The sequence below is a fragment of the Zootoca vivipara genome, chromosome 4, assembly GCF_963506605.1.
Source record: "Zootoca vivipara chromosome 4, rZooViv1.1, whole genome shotgun sequence".
Taxonomy (NCBI): domain Eukaryota; kingdom Metazoa; phylum Chordata; class Lepidosauria; order Squamata; family Lacertidae; genus Zootoca; species Zootoca vivipara.
Window position 1 is genome coordinate 86,881,096 of NC_083279.1, and position 19,214 is coordinate 86,900,309.

General features: G+C 48.3%; 1 protein-coding gene across 1 annotated transcript; it reads right to left on the reverse strand.

Moving 5' to 3' along the window:
- Positions 1-917: 917 nt before the first annotated feature.
- Positions 918-17,222, reverse strand: ENDOD1 (endonuclease domain containing 1). Its single transcript, XM_035115930.2, has 2 exons — positions 16,302-17,222; positions 918-5,113 (listed from the first exon to the last, which is right to left on the reverse strand). Exons 1-2 carry the CDS (start codon positions 16,620-16,622, stop codon positions 3,986-3,988), a joined length of 1,449 nt encoding a protein of 482 aa, XP_034971821.1. The 5' UTR covers positions 16,623-17,222; the 3' UTR covers positions 918-3,985.
- Between the last annotated feature and the right edge of the window lie 1,992 nt (positions 17,223-19,214).

Below are 19,214 nucleotides of genomic sequence, written 5' to 3' on the forward strand. Positions count from 1 at the left end.
TTTTTAAAAGATTCTGGCCACCATCATGTATTGTGGTAATGAGTTTCTGTAAATCCTATGCACCTGATGTGTAGAAGTACTACTTTTGTCCTTAAACTTCTCTCCAGACAGCTTAATTAGGATGTAATTAAACTCTGTAGCTTTCCAGAATTATCGTCCTAATGTTTCAACTTCTTGCTGTTACACACTTAAAAAAACCCAAAACACACACCTAACTTTATGTGTTTTTGTTTTGCCATGCCCTATGCCTTTCAAAGGGAGGGATTCCACCTTTTGATCCATGGGGTATGATTAAAAATCCTTAACTTCGGCTGGATCATGCCCATTATTCCTAGGAACGGCAGTCACTTCAAACCAAGGACGCAAACCAGCCAGTTAAAAGGAGATTGCTGCCTGTTTAACCTGATCTGAACACATGGGGGCACTAAATGCTGCAAATACACTTCTTCCTAGGGTTGCTTGTACTGTACCAGGTAATTATTTGTAACTTAGCAGCTTAAACATGGAGACATGACCTGATGCAGAATCTGACAGTTCGTAAGAGCACTCACAACATTTTCTCTTCCTCCCCCCTGGTCCCCAATTGGGTCCACTCATTTTGCAAACTAGAAGAAGTTTCCCTAGTGGCTATCTAACTCTTTTTGTGGACAAATTAGGGAAAGATGGATCCTATTGGTGGTTGTCAGTCATGCCACTTTTTAAGATTGAGTTGGGGAAACTGTGGCTTTCCTGCTGAACTCCAGCTCCCAGCTGCCCCAGACAGTTTGGCCAATGGGCAAGGGTGATGGAAGTTGCTTTGGGGCTATGTGCGGCAGAGGGGTCTTAAGCACAGAATGGCCACCTTTCTTCTGCTGACACTGTAGTATGTGATTAAATTAAATAACAAAAGATTGCTGTGAGAAGCCTCACTCGATAGAGGTAGTGAAAATACTATTTATTCACTTAGGTGGTGGTTCTACACCACTCTCCATGTGAAACATCTTGAGAGTGGCAAACAAAATTAGAAATGAAGGTTAGCAATAAATACATTAAACCAAAAATCCAATGTAAAACAGCAGCAGAGATCAAAGCAGAGAACCAGATTAAAACACTCTGACTTCAAAAGGTCGGGCAAATAGGGTCCTCTCCAGGAACACGAAAGATATATGGGTTGGTGCCCTGCCAGTCGCCATGGGGAAAGCATTCCCGACTTGAGCAGCTTCATGGAGGGGGAAGTGGTCCTTAAGCTTAACTTGTCTCAAGCCTTTTAAAGGCTTTTTAAAAATTAAAATCAGCACCCTGAAGGGAGCCTGGACATGGACCACCAGGAGCCTCATGGCTAGTTATTAAAACAAAAACAAAAAAACTGGTGGTGTGCTCCCGACATCTAACCACAGATAAGAAGTCTAGCTGCCTCGTTTTTCACTAAAACAGCCTAAACTGCCTTCCAGGGCATAGCCATGTCCAATGTGTTACAACAATCCAATTCAGAAGTTAATCTAAGCACAGGTTTGAAACCCAGACCTGCCTTAGAAGCAAAAGCCAGTAAGCCTCAATCACTCTGAAAAGAACAAAGCATAGAATAGATACTACACTATGGCCGTATTCACACCATTTAAACAGTTGTGGCTTGCCCCAGAGAATTCTGGGGAGGAGTAGTTAAACGTGCTGAAAGTTCTTAGGAGACCCGTAGTTCCCCTCCCAGAGCTACAATTCCCAGATTTCCATGAAGAGGGATTGATAATTGTAGCTTGGGGAGGAGGGCGGGCTAAACAATTCTTGGCACCCTTAACAAACTGCTCCCAGAATCCTTTGAGGCAACCCATTACTGTTTCAAGAAGTATCATACAGTCATACCTCTGGTTGCGATCGCTGCAGGTTGCGCGTTTTGGGGTTATGGATGCGCCGAACCTGGAAGTACCGGAATGGGGTACTTCTGAGTTCCGGTGCTCACAAATGCGCAGAAATACTAAATCATGCTTTGTGCTTGCGCAGAAGTGCCGAATCGCATCACATGCGTGCGCAGACGCAGCGCTGCGGGTTGCCAACGTGCTTCCTGCACGGATCATGTTCACAACTCAAGGTTCCACTGTAGTGCCTTAAATGGATTGTGTGAATGTGTGCATAGCGCTTGCAAGATTCAAGGTGCATCACATTCATTGTGCCCTTACCCTACACACCTTCCTGTCAACATAATTATTTTCCATATTGTGGATGGAGGGGCTTGAGGTTGCCTAGTTTAGTTCATCGCAGAGATGAAATTCAACCGGGAACTTCCCAGCCCATTACTCCGTTTCTTAAACAGATACTCTACACCAGTATTGACCAGGTTCAACTAACCAACGACAGTAGCAGAAGCTCACACAAGGACTTCCACTAGTGCAACAGGGCTTCTCCCCTTTCTCTCGCCCCCCTTGCCCCCTGAAATTGGCATGGGGGGGTTGGGAGAACCCCAGAACAGCACACAAGGGGAGGGGAGATTGCTCCATCAGCACTAGATTGAATTCCTCTCTGTAGGAACTCATTCTTCTACCTTCAAGGGACAGTAGCGGATGACTTGGCAGCTGAAATGCTCTATGTCTACCAGCTCCATCTGGTACGCAGGCTGAGACCCTACCTGCCGGTGGACTGCCTCACCAGAGTGGTGCATGCTCTGATTATCTCCTGCTTGGACTACTGCAATGCGCTCTACGTGGGGCTACCTTTGAAGGTAACCCAAAAACTGCAACTAGTCCAGAATGCAGCAGCTAGACTAGTGACTGGGAGTGCCTGCCAAGACCATATAACAGCGGTCCTGAAAGACCTACATTGGCTCCCAGTACGTTTCCGAGCACAATTCAAAGTGTTGGTGCTGACCTTTAAAGCCCTAAATGGCCTCGGCCCAGTATACCTGAAGGAGCGTCTCCACCCCCATCGTTCAGCCCGGACACTGAGGTCCAGCACCGAGGGCCTTCTGGCGGTTCCCTCGTTGCGAGAAGCAAGGTTACACTGAACCAGGCAAAGGGCCTTCTCAGTAGTGGCGCCCGCCCTGTGGAACGCCCTCCCACCAGATGTCAAAGAAATAAACAACTATCTGAATTTTAGAAGACAACTGAAGGCAGTCCTGTTTAGGGAAATTTTTAATGTTTGATGTTTTATTGTATTTTTAATATTTTGTTGGAAGCCACCTAGAGTGGCTGGGGAAACCCAGACAGATGGGTGGGGTATAAATTATTATTATTATTATTATTATTATTATTATTATTATTATTATTTGCCCAAGGAGGGGGGGGAGGAAGAAGTGTGTAAAAAAAAATCTTACAATGAGTCAGAGCACTGGCCAGCCGAATGCTGTATCCTTTGCTTGACAGGGGCTCAACTGGGGTCTCAGATAGGGGTCTTTTCCAGCCCAGTTCTCTATTTTAACTGGAGGACCCAGTTTGAATGTGGGACCCTCCATAGGCCAAGGATGCTCTCTTATCATTGAGTTAAAGCCTAAACCAAAAAGGCAGATTTGGAAAGCGATTTTCCTCTCCATAGATAATTCTTGACTTGGAAAATGATTTCTTCAAAATCTCTAGAACCCCCCCCCCCCCAGTAAGGTTCTCTGCTTATGCTGTAAACTTACTACAAAGAGAAGTATTTTGGTGGCTTCAGTCACTGCAGAGGATTCTGTATCCACCATTTCAATATATTTTAGTAGAGAGGACGAAGGTTTCTCTCCTGTTCAGAGCTTTTCCTGGTTCTCAAAAGACTTGACATGAGACGGAAGGGTCAACCAGCCACCCAAAGTGCAACATTTTACAATAAGTGAACATTTAATTTTGCCATAAAATGCCCCTTTGGGAGGGGGAGGGGGCATGAAGCTCACCCATGTTACCAGAACATCGGTTCATTACTGTTAATGTCATCACAAATAAATACTTTATAGGAACAGCAGGAGATTAGCAACATATCGGAAAGTATTGCTTTGGGGGGGGGTTACCCCCAGAGTTGTTCATAGCCATTCACTTGCTCACACCGCTTTTCAGGCATCGGAAATCTTGGGAAGGAACTTTTTGGCTAAATGTGAAACGATGTAATTTAGGCCAGTCACAATGCTTGTCGTGGCATCGATTGCCAGTAAGAATAACCCACCAATACCTGAGGCGATATCTCGGAGGACTGTAGGGACGGCACCCAGGGTGTAGAAAGGGAAGGACGCAATGTCTAGTATCACGCCCACAGGGATGCTGAGAATCTTGTACGTAATCATCATGACGTTGTAGATGTTTTTGGCAATGCCGTTCAGGATGTTGACGGCCACCCGAGCCACGTCGACAAAGACATTCAGCAGCGCTGAGGCAATTCCTTTGATGAAGGTGAAGAGCCCTCCGACGATCGTCTGGATGAGGCGCCAGAGGAGAGAGAAGGTGTATTTCACAATCTGGCCAACCAGGTAGACGACCAATTTCAGCACTTTGAAGATAGGGGTAACGATAAAATAAAACAACTTCTTCAGAAAGCCGCCCTCCTCCTTTGGCGGTGTGCTGGTGTGCTGGCCTGGGGTGGACTTCTTCTCTTGCGGCACCGGTTCCTTAGCTCGGACGTGTTTCACGGCATGGTGGACCTCCTCCAGTTTCTTGGGGTCGTGTCTGTCTTGGCCGCAGTGGTTCTTAAACAGTTTTGCTCCTGCGTGGAGCTTCTTCTCAAGGGCTTCCACGGTGAGGTCTTCCAGGCGATTCTCAGCAGTTGCCTGCTTAATAAATCCCAAAGACCAGGTCTTGGAGCCATCATCACAGCAGGCGGCCAGCCAGAGAGACTCGGGGACAGCGACTCTGTCCTTCACTTTGAGGGTGGAAGGAATTGCTCCCGTAACAAGATAGAGTCCCTTCCCATTGTCACAGTGTGGAGCCAAGGCCTGGCCTACCAGGCTCTCAATCTCCCAGTGCCATATCTCATGGAGAGGCGGGGTCAAGGGCACCGCATTGGTCAGTGTGTAGGTGGCTATCTCGTGGTCGCCCTTATGAAGAGAACTAGGGTTTAGTTGCCCCCTCTCGTAGCCAGAGTCCACGTAGTCTGCTGTGAGGGCCTGCTTGGACCCCAAGTTGTCCACTGAACCTGTGACCTCAACTTCCGCCATCATTCCTTCCAGGCCATTTTCGGGATCATCGATCTGAAATGCGAACAAGAGAAATAACTGGATTTTAGAACAAAGGTCACTCATTAAATTTCCTGGACAATCCAGATTCTAGAAATCTTAAGACTGTCCCATTTCAAAATTTACATTTTGTCTCAAGCCTTTAAACAAGAACAACGAAAGTTTGTGGTTTAAAACTTGCCAGCCATTTCTCTAATTGAGCACAAAAACATACACAGGGCTTCAGCTGGAGTTCAGTGTTTGTGGTATTTCTGAAATCATGAGTTTTAAATTTGTAAAAACAACAACAGTATTAATGTCAAAACCTGACATTGAAAAATTTACAATTCATGCAATGTAACTTTATGCTTCAAAAACTTTTTCATCAGCATCCAAGGTTCCAAAAATCTCAATACTGGATCATGGGGGTAGCCGGGGGGGGGGGCAGTGAGCAGCTGCCCCTCATCAAGTAAATAAATAAAAATACTTAGCTGACAAATGCGTCACAGATAGCTTGGTTCTGCTCCCCCAACATAAATCCTGGCTACATCCACGCACTGGATTGCATCCAACTAATTGCTACTCAGAGTAGACCCATTGAAGTTAATGAGCCTAAATCATGTATGTTTACTACAATAGGTTTAATCTGAGTAGGACTAGCATTAGATACAACCCATCATATTTAAAAGACACACTGGTAGTTACTGCTGTCTCCAGAGTGCCACAAATTACAGAGATACACTTACTGTTGCACACACCTTTTATTAATAAAACCTCTGTATGTTGATACAGTCAACAGTATCCCCAGTAACGCTGCTACATTTTAATATGAGACCTAATCCTCACTTTTCCTTCAGGGCTTCCTGGCCCTTTGCATCTCTACTCCTAGATTGTCCCGCAAAGCCACACCTCTTGCAAGGTTATCACAACAACATTAAGTTATTACAATTCCAGCCAAACTGGCAGTTCTTCCTTCCCTTACAGAAGCTGATCTACAAACATCCTGACAACCTCATTTCATGGAGTAGTTGGAATATCCGTGAGCAGCATTCCATGCCAACCTGGCCAATCAGTGCCTTTGCCACAAGCAATGTAGAATTTTGAGCAGGTGGACACGCCTCCAACATTACACGGCTTTTTGCCAGGTTCAGATTATTACATAGGCTGAGGACGCACTTCTCCTGAGTCACCTAAAGGAATATGCCTGTTCCAGAGGTCTCTCGTAGCAGAGTGACCGCTAAGATGACCTTTTCCAAATGACACTGTCAACAGCTTGATCGGGTGTGTGATGCAGAGATTGCATCAGAACCAGCTTTTGGAACAACTAACTCAATTATGCATACAAATGAATGGAATGTCAGGGAGTCAACGTGAATCATGCCCAATCGGCTTCCATCCTTAGAGCCATTCCTGGAATGTGCATAATCTAGCCTTGTACTTCATAGCTCACCTGGTACCCAGAGGCAATCAGGAATTCCATACAGGTGAGTGAGTGGTTTGGTGGAGGAAGTCTGGGTCCATCTCTCGCCCTCTCTCTCATTTGCTAGTCCACTTAGCTTCCATGCAAGCCTTGAAGGTAGAAGAGCCCTTTCTTCTGTGACCACCATGGAAGCCAAACAGGCTGGCAGAGGAGAGACAAATCATTCCACCCTTCCCACCAGTCTGATTGGTAGAAGTCAATTTTCTTTCTTTTTTAACTGCCCTGCAAGTAGCCCAAATTCCCATGAGGACTATGGAGGAGGGGACTTCCGTCTGTTACAACCAACATGGAGATGTAAACTAGTAGCTACTTAGTTGGCTGGTAAAAAGAAGAAGCAGGCTAGTAACGTCTGTGGGCTTATTTGCAAGGCTGTCATGGTCCTTCTGATGCTATTGTAATTTCTAAGCAGACAAGGACTGGGACTCCAGCCATCCTGCAAGCGGTAGTCTCCCCACCTTGTCCTTAACTCCAGATCTTCGGCTGGCTAGCTGGGAGTTGTTGAGTCTCTAGGATGAGAATGGGGTCGGGTAACTTCTGATCTTCCAGATGTTACTGACTTCAAATTCCATCACCCCGGCCATTGCCCATGCTGGCTGGGGCTGATGGGTTGTTGGTGGCCACTGGGACATCTTGTAGTGAATCCTGTAGTTTAACTACGTGCTCCACAAAAGAGGTGCCTCCTTTTGCCTGTCCTCCTGAACTACCCAATACTCAACTTCATTGGGTGTCCCCAAGTTCTAGTATTATGAGAGAGAGAAATCACCTCTCTATCTGCTTTATCCACTCCTCTAGTCTCTCTTACTGCTTTACGTATTCCAGGAGAGCGCATGGCTGTTCTTTAGTCTCCGGTGCCGATTCCTAGCTCAAAAATCAAGCCCTGTCTGCTGCTAATCAGGTTAGCTCCTCTTAGATTTAACAGGCAGAAGCATCCTCCTGAGCCGTCTGCTTCTGATGGTTGCCTGCAATTACAGAAGCATCTGGACAGTGTTCTTCCCTTCTTCTCTTCCTAATGAGGGAGCAGGAGCTGTTTATACCATGAAGGATGGCTCCCGATTGCTGCAGTTGCTTAACAACTGGTTAGCTTGTGCTGCGGTTGCCTAGCAACCACCCAGTCCTCACCCACATCCCTCCTCTCTTTCTCCAGCTCCTGTAAAAAGGACGACACTAAGCTTGATAATGATGGGTACCAGCTTGCTGCAAGGGGAGAATGCTTCTCACCACCCAGACCCCCACCACCATGCAAAATCACGCACAGCCCCGCCAGCCATGGCTACAACCCCAAACAGAAGTTGGATGAGCCTCTTCTGTTTCACTAATTACATTTATATCACACTTGTTTTCCCACCAATGAGCCCTGTGGTTCCCAAGTGAGCACTCATCCAGGCCCTGACTAGATCCAGACCTGCATCCGCTTCAGCAAAGAGGTGGCCCCATGTCCCTTTCGGACACAGCCTGCAGCTACTTGCCAAAACTGGAGGGAGGGGGACCTGGGAAGACCAGACTACCGTTATTTTAGGCCCCGTGTGCACTAAACATTTAAAGCAGCGTCATACCACTTTAAGCAGTCACTGGTTCCCTCAAAGGATCATGGGAAGTGCAGTTTGTTAAGGGTGCCGAGAGTTTTTGGGAAACACCTAGTCCCTGCACAGAGCTACAATAGCCAGAGCGGTTTAACAATCAAGCTCTCCTTCCCAGGGAACTCTGGGAATTGCAGCTATGTGAGGGGAATAGGGGTCTCTTGGGGGGGCTGCATTTTGGCCCTGAATATTGCTATTGGAACAGAAGCATGGTGTAGAAATTATCTTAAGAAACATGCATTCTTGCACCAAAATGGAATCTAACACCTTGGGTACTGCTATTTTCTCCCACTGTATTGGGAGGGGAAGGGCTCTCTACCTGTGTCCACTGTTTGCTAGTTTTATACTCATTCACTTTTATAAACCAAACATCGGCCTGGGATTATTCTCAAATTACAGCCTATATATTAGGTTTCGGATAAGTGATCCAAAGTTTTCTTCACGTAACTAAATACTTGGAACAAGGAAAATGGGGCCGCAACTGCTATTTACTACTGATATATACTGCTGCCAACTTTATCTCTTTTTGTGCATGTCTCAGCCCCCTGCCCAACTCAGTCAGAAATGCAGGTAAGTGTTATTCCCTCTTTACAGATGTGAAGCCAAGGAAAGAAATGGTTATTGATCTGCAACCAAACTCTGAAGTCGGAGGTATTACCAGAGCCTGCTCTCCAAATCCAGTGCTTTGCCCACTGAGACACTTGGAAAGCAGCAACGCCACTGATATCAGCCTTCCCCACAACCTGTCGCTCTCCTGGCTTTCAGACTACAATTCCCATCAGCCCCTGCCAACACACCGGGGCTGATGGGAGTTACAGTCTCAGACACCTAGAGGGCAACTGGTTAGGGAAGATTGACCAAAATCATAGTTTGGAGCCACGGCTGCTTCACCAGAGATGGCTGGAGGGGGTGAAATGGGTTAAGCAGAAAGAGAATCTCCTGGTCAGTCAGAGAGGAACGGGAAGTTAGGTGCTGAAGAGTAGGAGGAAATTCAATGTCCCTTATTAGAATATGCAGAGGAATATTTAGGATTCCAAAGGGAAGAAGCAATGTACTCAAAGGCTGGGACTAGGAAGGAGTTGACAAAACACAGAACTAACCCGCCCCCTCCAACCCAAGCTGAATTCCTGCAGCTTAAATAGCTGCATGCATGGCAGACATTCCACAAGTTAAGCCTGTCCCCCATCACACATGATCTTGACACAGGGGAAAACTTTACCTGTTGAACCCATGCCTGCTGGTGCTGAAAGAGCCTGAGAGTGAGAAAAAGCGGCCCAGACATGCATAGGCACAGACTACAGTGATAGGGGAAGAAAGGTAAGAACATGACATGAGCCCTCCTGGATCAGACCAAATTTCCTTCCAGCTCCACATTCTGTTTCTGTCCGCCAAGGCAGAAGCACCCAGGAAGGCCATAAACAAGGCATGTGGTAGTTAACGCCACTCCCTCTCAATTCGTTCCTAGCACCTGATATTCAGGTAGCTGCCACTCTGCAGGGAAGTTCAGCTTAGCTATCACAGTGGTGGTCTGGACTTATCCTCCATGAAATTGCCTAATACTGTACATAACACACAGAGAGCTAAGCTACCGGTATTGCCCACGACCCTGGAAAAAGCATTCTTTAGCAACAATGTGTGTACACATGGACGTGGGAGCAAAAGCAAGGACTTCTTATCTTGTGCCACTGCTGTTGCGCTAGCAGATGTTTGTCCTTTTGTCTGCAGCTTTCTGCCCTTTTCGCCTTGAACACACGGCTATTAAAAATTTATGTCCATTACTCTCGCTGGTATTTAGAAAGGCTATTCGGTATTTCAAGGGCTGGGGTAGAGCATGTGCCTTGCCCCCTTGCCTGTAATCTGATGCGGGCCCCCAGCAATTAAAGCCTCTGCAATATCACAGAGCAGATGTCAAACTATGTCACTCGCCCCAGCTCTGGGGCTACTTCTGCACCCGGCATTGTCATGCAGTTCCTCAGGTAGAACGGGTCCAAAACACATCCCACAGCACTCCTTTGTGTCATTCCCTCATCAGATCAGACCACTACCAGGCAGCTAGGGGTGGGATCTGATGCACTTTGTGTTTAAATGCAAACTTACCTAAATTTGCACTTTTCAGAACAATGCATGGACCAAGAAAGCACAGCCAACCTCCAAATTTCATGTTTCCCCAAATTTGCTGTGCCGTTCTCCAGGTAAGCACTGTGTACAGAGAGGCACACACAAAGGTAAAATGTGCGTATAAACACATGAGAACATACCCCAAAAAATGTTATATTAGGGAAAATGTCTTTGCAATTTTTGAATTTCCATCGATTTGTTTCATAAAATGTATACGCCGCTTGGCTGTGGAAAAACCTCAAAGCGGCTTGCAAAAGAGGAAACTGCTAGTACTGTAAAGTTTTACAACCGTACCTTAAAACATATAAAATTTAAAATACTAAATACTAAAATGACAAAAGTGAGATTGGCACATTCGCCCATCCCTAGCCACATCACCATGACAACAACCGCACCACAAATGATTGGCAACACTTTTCAGTGTGGGCAGGTCTTCTGAACTTGGAATGTGAATGCCCAAGTGTGAATCCTCACTCAGGCCTGTTTCAGACGTGCCTATGTTTCCTTGCACTTAATTGCTCCATGCTTGGAGCCAGTTCCCACATGCAAGCCCCTCTGTCGCCTTCCCTACTCTCGAATGCTCCACTGACTGCTGAATGTGAGATCTGCCTCCACTGAGAAGCACCGCCTTTCAGGTGGGAGTAAGAAAGCACCGTCCACAGCTTTTAGCTCATTTAGACGTGCAAGCCACCATCTGACATCAAGTGATGGGTGTTGCGTGCGTGTACCAGGCCACTGCAATCCAGTTTGGCAGGTGGCTTGCACCAATCTGCTCTCTCCCAGCCTGAAGCAGAAAATGCAAAAAATGAAAAAGCGAGTTCAGGAACTGAAGAAAAGAGCAACCAATCTCTTCTGCAAACACACCCTCCCCGCAACCTTGGATTTCAGCTGTGCCCTGCTCACCACAGCAACATTTCTTGTTTCAAAAGATTGCATTGTTTTCTGGCAACCTCGCCAGACACACCTTCCCCCCTTGGGCTAGCTGGCTGAAAGCTCTCTGCACATTCCTCTACCACTCCCCAAAGGACTGAGGAAGTGGAGAATGCCTCTTAAGAACACGAGAAGCGCCCTGCTGGTTCAGGTCAAAAGCCCATCAAGTCCAGCATCCTGTTCTCACAGTGGCCAACCTGATGTCTCTGGGAATCCCCCAAGGAGAACCTGGGTACAACAAACGCCTTTCCCACCTGGGACTGCCAGCAACTGGTGTTCAAAGGCATGCCACCTCTAGCAGTGTAGAAAGAACACAGTAACTGTTGATAGCCTAATTCTCCATTAATTTATTTTATCCAGGGTTTCCCTAGCTATTTGGGGACTGCCATTCCCATCATTCCTCACCAATGGTCCTGCTAGCTAGGGACGATGGGAGTTGTAGTAAAACAACAACAACACAGCTGGAGACCCAAGTTTGGGAAACCCCAATCTAATCCCTTTTCCCAAGCCATCCAATTTTGTGGCAATTGCTGCCTCTTGCGAGAGTAAAGCCCACAGTTCAGCGATGCAATGTATTTTCACGCACCTGTCCTGAATCGTCCAACAAAGTCAGTTTTGCTGGATGCCCCCAAGTTTTATTACTACGAGGGAGGAGAAACTTCTCCCTGCCCAGTTTTGCTGCACCAGCTCCAAGCTAAAAAGCCTCTTCCCTCCTGTGGTGAGATAATTGGCCCGCAGCTGACAACCCTAAGAGAGCCAGGCTGACAGTGACATACATCATTGGGGGGTGATGGCTCTGTGGATGGCATGCCAGTTTTGTGTATCTGTGGATTTGCTTCCTCAAGGTCCCAAGAGGCAAGTGATATCTGCCCCTGGTGCTTCCCTTTACAGCACCTTAGTGATAACAAGCCCTTCTCCCCCCTTGGGGCTAGCAGGAAGTGCCTTGTGCATGTCCCCTTCCAGTGCAGTGCAGCTAAAGGGGCGATCCTTGCAGAGCATCAGCTGGTACAGGCGCATGCCTAAAAGCATCGCTGTCAAACAAGCTAATGGCCTCCCCAGACAATGCCCCTCTTGAAGCCTCTGCAGACGGCTCTGTTGCCGATGAGCAGGGGGGCAATGACAATGGGATGCGGTTGTGTGCAAAGAATAGCTGACAATCGCCTGCCCCTCTTGCCTTTTCCTTCCCTATTCATTTTTGGAGTCAAGCCTCTGTCTGTTTGGAGAAGACTATTTGTGTACCGCAGGGGTCAGAGCAGAGGTTGGCACCATTCTTGGCTCCCTCGGGAGGCAGCCTCCGCCTCCTCCCTGTGGGAACCACAGTCCTGCAAGAAATCAGCAACGACAGACACTCTTTCCCGGAAGGACAAACGGCGCACACCCCTATTTTGTCCTCAAAAGGGATATTGGGAAAGGTTCAGAAGAGGGCAACCAAAATGGTCAAGGGGTTGCACCAGCTCCCCAATGAGGAAAGGTCACAATATTTTTAGCTTAGGGGGACAAGACAAGTAAAGGGGCGAAGGCATGATTGATGGGGAGAAAGTGGATGGATCTCCCTCATAATACTAAAGCTCAGGGCCATTCAATGACGACGAATGTTGGAAGATTCAGGAAAAACAAAAGAAAGCAGTTTCTTCATGCAACATAGAGTTAAAACTGGGGGATTCGCTCCCGCAAGGTGTTGCGACAGCCACTAAGCTGCTATCTGGAGATTCCTTCCTCCTGTATTCCTGCATCCAATGATTTTCTCAAAGCACAGGAAGTCTTGACAACTACCCATGTGCATCCTTCTCAGCAAGCATGCCCAAGTCGCTGCATTGCACGCTGCAAGAACAGCCCCACCCATCTCAGTGGCTTCTGTGGTTTTAACCTCTCCTCCACTGAGCCTGGGAACAGGCAACAGCAGCAAGCACAGCTCTGGAGAGGCAGCTAGGAATGTAAGGCTGGCTCTGCGCCACAGCCGGCCTGTGGTCCTGCCTACTTTCGCCCAGGTACGCCACAAACCTCTGCAGTCTCTGTCACCTCTGGGCCCCTTGCTGCAGATTGACTACTCAAACTTTAGGGCACTTGACTTCATTCGCAGTACAGTAGCACCTTGGGTAACGTAAACTTGGGGTTGCGAAAGCGGCAAATCTGGAAGTGTTTTGCCATGTGCGCATGTCCAGAAGCGCTCTACCATGGATCCCGGGTGCACTCATGTCCCAGAAGCACTCTACCATGCACAGAAGCGGTCCTTCTGGTTGCGGAAACCTCGGGATCCGACCAGGGCTCCAGAACGGATCCTGTCCGCAACCAGAGGTACCATTTAAAGCAGCATTATACCACTTTAAGCAACCATTCTTGTTGTTGTTTAGTCATTTAGTCGTGTCCGGCTCTTCATGACTCCATGGATCAGAGCACGCCAGGCACTCCTGTCTTCCACTGCCTCCCGCAGTTTGGTCAGACTCATGTTGGTAGCTTCGAGAATACTGTCCAACCATCCATCTCGTCCTCTGTTGTCCCCTTTTTCTTCAACCATAGCTTCCCCCAAAGAATGACTGCAGGTGTCACTGGACCACAGCTGCCATCATTCCCTGATTAATGGTCATGCTGGGGTGATGGGAGGGGGTCTCGGAGGGGGCCCCACCTCTGGTTTAGCTAAGATTGTCGAGGTTTCTTCTGCCTGTAGATGTCACCCAAAAGGAGGAAACTGAGCTGGGCTGTTATTTCCCTCCAGCATAGGTGCACAGCCATGTGACAATGCCTCTACTTTTCGGTAGTTCTTTGTTGCCTGCCATACAGGTGTTGCAGGTGCAGGAGTCTTGCTGGGTGAGGAAAGAAATGTTGGCAACCCTGCCAGATGTTAGGGGAAGGTGGAGAGCATCCCCAACAACCCTTACCTGGTTTCTTGGGTTTGTCTTAATTATACATATTGGGGAGAAAGAAGCTGTGTTCAACCAGGTGTGTTATGGGACTATGACTTCTGGACTGCTGCTCATGCTGCTTGGGGAGTTGTAGTCCAACAACATCTGGAAGGCCAAAGGTCCCTCACATCTGGGGTGTGTGTATGCTGAGTCCAAGGTTCTGCTCCTTCTGCCTGCTAAGAGACTCCATCAGTACACTTTCCAATTGCCTTCCTGAGGTAGCTACTTCCCAAAGGAAGCATCATAATTAAAAAGACGGCAGAAGTTTGCATTTGCCAATTTACATGAGCAGATGCAAATTTAGAAGCAATTGCTTCAGATTAAACAGAAATACAAGGCATTGCTCCACAGTGAGGAAGACTGACCTGCGTGCAGCTGCTCAATCTGCCCTCTAGGTGCTCACGGCTGATGGGCAACTTTGCGGCCTTTTCCAGGCAGCCTACACCCCATAGATATGAAGTTCACTGTCATCTGCATAGCTGCCAAGTTCTCCCTTTTTTAAGGGATTTTCCATTATGCTGAATAGGCTTCCTCGCGAGAAAAGGGAAAACTTGGCAGCTATGGTCATCTGTAAAGAAGGAGCTGTAGCTCCCAAGCTTTTGCAGCAGGTTTTTTTAAAAAAAGAATTCCCCTTCCTTGGGGAATCTCAAATAACACCCCCAAGGCTTCTCTTTCCCATTCATCCACCTGGCCCAAGCATGGCTTTGCCAGTCTCAGCCTAGATCTCCCTGTCAGAGCTATGATACCCAGAGCGGTTTAACAATCCATCCCTCTTCTCAGGGAACTGTAGCTCCATGGGTCCACTTTAAGATGGAAGAGAGTACCAGCATGAATAATGAATTGGGAGCCCTGGGTTCAAATCCCCGCTCACGATATGCAACAGGTGGCTTTGGGGCGACACTGCCTTTCAACCCAACCAAAACTCGCAGGGTTGTTGAGAGTATAAAATGGCATTGCCATGAATGTGTGCTAGATGCGGAGAGGGCCAACGGAAAGGACACATGGAGCCGTCGCCACCCCATCTGACAATCTTCCCCCTGACATCATTGTGCTCTGAATCTCGCAGCACAAAGTAATGTGCTTTCAGATATGCTCTCGATGCGCAAGGGGGGGGGAGGAGGAGGAGGAGGAGGAGGAGGAGGAGAGACAAGCAGGTATAACCGTCACTCCAGAATGCAGCAAACACTTCCATCAGAAAGATATACAGGTAAAAAAAAAAGGCAGGATTGGTTATAGCTCCCTGTCTGGTCTCCAAGGTGCCCTAGAATAAGAAAGAAGGCTCGGAGATCACGTCTTCCGCATGCAAACCCTGCACAACGGTGCCACACTAGAAGTCTAGAGTCTCAGCCAGCAGAATAATCAAGAGGGTTCTGAAGGTTGGCTTGCTGGCTTACCACATTTTGAAGTAATGGCTGTTGCCTTCTGAAGTGGGAGGGAGGGGAGCTCTTCAAGGCCATTAAATGTCTAGCTTCCAATGACCTAAGTGCACCCCTGCCAAGCAATTCCCTCCTGTGTCCTCCTTCCTACAGTGGCAAAGAGCAAAGCAGGGAGGCAACAGCCAATCCTCTCTTGCTGTTTCCAGCAGCAGGGCTGTCCAGCGGCATACTGCCTCCTCCCCACAGCCTCATCCTCTCCTGCTTACAGGCTTCCCGCAGGCACCTGGTTGGCTAGTCGAGACCAGGGCGCTGGACCAGGCAGGCCCCTGGCCTCATCCAAGTACAGGTACCAGGCTCTGTTCTGATGCCTAATCCCTTTCTTCAAAGAGGAGGGGGAAAAGCCATCTCCTCTTGTGGCAGCGAGTTCCAAAGCCAATAGCTTTCGTTAAGTAACAATGATGGTGGTAAACAGTTTCACAGCAAGCTGCCCTGACCTGCTTTGCAAAATCCACTCCCCCTGCCCCCCCCATCCATTTATTTGTTACATTTTGTATACTGCCCTATACCTGTAGATCTCAGGGTGGTTCACAACATAATACAGTATAGCAGAATAAAAAAACAGAAAACTGTTCCTATAATCTATTTTAACTGTTTTAAAATATGAATTTTAGATTGTAACCCAGCCTTGGAACTGCTGGAGAAGGGCAGATATGGTGTGTTGTGTGCATATATATAATAACTAAAATGCGTATATCGGCCTTCATCCAAAGATCACTGGGCGATTCACAACATATTGATAGAAATCATCATCATAAGTAATACCACCCCCGCCTCCCTCCTCACCTGCGGCTCCACCAGCCATCTCTCTTCCCCGCTCTGGTCGCCTCCCGTGTACAGAAAAGCCGCGTAAAGGGGGATTCTGTCCCGCGTGCTGTAGAGGGTGGCGAAGCGCGGCTCTTGGTTGTATTTCTGGCAGATCTTCACGTGCTGTTCCCCGGGCTGCCCCGGGAGCCCTTCGGGGGGCGTCCGCTGGTAGAAGAAGCCGTCGCAGTCTCCGAAGCCCGCTGCTTCTTCTCCTCCCTTCGTCGCCACCACCTCGCCCTGCGCCCAGCCGCCCAAGCAGGCCAGCGCCACGGCCACGAGCAAAGGCAGCGAGGTCCGCATCTTTCCTGCGCAGCGCCGAGGATGCCTTAAGTCTCTCCCGGGCAAGGAGAGGATGCGATCCGCTCGGCTCTTCTTGGCAGCGGAGGGGAAGGGGGAAATAAGTGAAGGGCGAAGCGCGAAGGGACGCCGATATAGACCAGACGCTTGCTGCGACAGAGGCGCGCGGGTGTGTGTGTGCGCGCCTGGGCGCGCGGCGCAGCCTTTAAAGGAGGGAAGTGAAATCCGAAACCGCAGGCAGGCGCGAGAAGGCTTTCCGCGCGCAGCGCCAACACGTGGTGACACACGCCGCAAAAGCGAAAATGGGCGCTCTGCACGCGCTCAGAGGCATGCAGGCCGCAGATCGGGACGAGGGAGGAAGGAAGGGGAGGGGAGAAAGAAATGTACCGAGTTATTGCCTCCCTTACGTCACTAGATCAGCGCCAGGCTATCTTCCTCTTTTATTTGGCTCCGGGCCACGGCTGGTGTCAGGCGGAGGGAGAGGAAGCGATAGGATGGGTGGAGAGAGGACCGCATTGCAGTGGGGATCCCCAGCAGCAGCAGCACGCCTTTCGGGTGGCTCGGCCAGAATCTCCTCCCCGCGCGCCCATCCAGCACCCTGCCCGCGCGCCCGGCCTGCCTGCCTGCCTGCCACCCACTTAGGGGGAAAGAGAGACGAGGCTGCAGCGGGTCAGTGGCTCCGGCTAAGCCGATCATGGCGCGCTTGCAACGCCCTTCTCCAGCCAGCGGGTCACAGGGAGGGTTTTTTTTTACGCAGCAGCAGCGCGCGGGTTTTGCGCGCAGTGGCTGAGCAGCAAAATGCCCCCCTCCCACCCCCTCCATCAAAGTCAAGGTAGCCCAAGGCTGGAGAAGGTGCTTTGGAACCCGAGGGAGAAAATCCCATAGCCAGGAACCCTTTCCCTTGTCCGCGTTATAAAAGTGCAATAATTATAATAAAGTAAATAAGTAGCAGTTTGCTGCTCTTGCATGAAACCTGAAATCAGCTGCCTGGGGCAGCGGCCTAAAAGGATTCTACTAAGGAAGATGCCTTAAACCGAGTTAGCTGTCTTTAAGTCTATCAAGCTTTATATTGTCTACACCGACAGGCAGCAGCTCTCCGAGGTTTCAGACAGGAATCTCTCCCAATTCAATCTGGATGTGGCTAGGATTGAACCTGTGACCTTCTGCTTGCAAAGCATGCAATATATTAGTGAGCTACAGGCCGTAACCCAATATTAGGGCTGGGATTGTTGATTTTTTATTTCACTCTGCGCCCTGTCCATTATGAACCTCAAAATGTCATACATTTAAAGTGCACCTCCCACCCATCTCAGAAAATGTGAACTGTAGTTTCCCCCTGACTGGAGCTACAATTCCCAGCACCCTTAACATACTACAGTTCCCAGGATTGGTGTGTGTGTGCTTGCAAATCCTATCACAAGTTGTGCTGGGATGAGCGGCTTAGGATGTGGTGGGTCTCTGGCTCAGTCCACTCACCCCTGGCCCAGCTGGTGTTGAATCCCGAACCCTGGTTAAGCTAATACATCTGCATAACTTTAGTTACAGGTAGGTAGCCGTGTTGCTCTGCCGTAGTCGAAACAAAATTTTAAAAAATTCCTTCCAGTAGCACCTTAGAGACCAACTAAGTTTGTCACTGGTATGAGCTTTCGTGTGCATGCACACGCCTGTGTGCTTCCCCCGCCTTGCAGACCTCCCTTCCCCTTTTCATCTTGTGAGGTGTGTGTACAGGCAGAAGGTAAAGGTAAAGGGACCCCTGATCATTAGGTCCAGTCGTGACCGACTCTGGGGTTGTGGCGCTCATCTCATGTTATTGGGCGAGGGAGCCGGCATACGTATAGCTTCCAGGTCATGTGGCCAGCATGACAAAGCCGCTTCTGGCGAACCAGAGTAGCACACGGAAACACCGTTTACCTTCCTGCTGTAGCGGTACCTATTTATCTACTTGCCTTTGACGTGCTTTCGAACTGCTAGGTTGGCAGGAGCTGGGACCGAGCAACGGGAGCTCACCCCGTCGCAGGGATTCGAACTGCCGACCTTCTGATTGGCAAGCCCTAGGCTCTGTGGTTTAACCCACAGCACCACCTGCGTCCCATGAGGCAGAGACTATATTGTTTTAATAGGGGGTAAAACTTAATTTCACTGTCACGTGTCATTTTAGGAGGGGGTGAACCTTTATTTTTGCACATTTCTTCATGGAGGGCTCTTAAAAATAATTTCTTGCATGTGAAGAATTCAAATCTGCTATTATTTATGTGACTGGGCAACATTTAGCTTGGGGAGTCTACATCTGATGAAGAAGCACATAAACTGCTTTTGGAAAATCAAAGGATTTTAATTTTACCTTCTGAAAATGTCATCATAATAAGTCTTAATATATATATATAACTGCAAACTTGGCAATCATTTTAATGATTTCTGTGCAATTTTACTTACAAAGCAAAACCACATTATTAGTTTAACCAGAATATATTTTGAATTCCCAAGCTACATTACAACTTTTCAGCACCCAGCCTTTTCGGAATTCAAAAGTTGATAAATTTAACACGCCATAATTTAATTCATTCCATTGTTCCCGCAGGGGAGCAATAACAATAA

What these genes read in the sequence shown, in the direction of transcription:
- ENDOD1 (XM_035115930.2), bottom strand. Translation starts at nt 16,622, where the DNA reads ATGCGGACCTCGCTGCCTTTGCTCGTGGCCGTGGCGCTGGCCTGCTTG. An exon ending in GATGGCTGGTGGAGCCGCAG is followed by an intron (nt 5,114 to 16,301) that starts GTGAGGAGGGAG and finishes TTCGCATTTCAG; the next exon opens with ATCGATGATCCCGAAAATGG.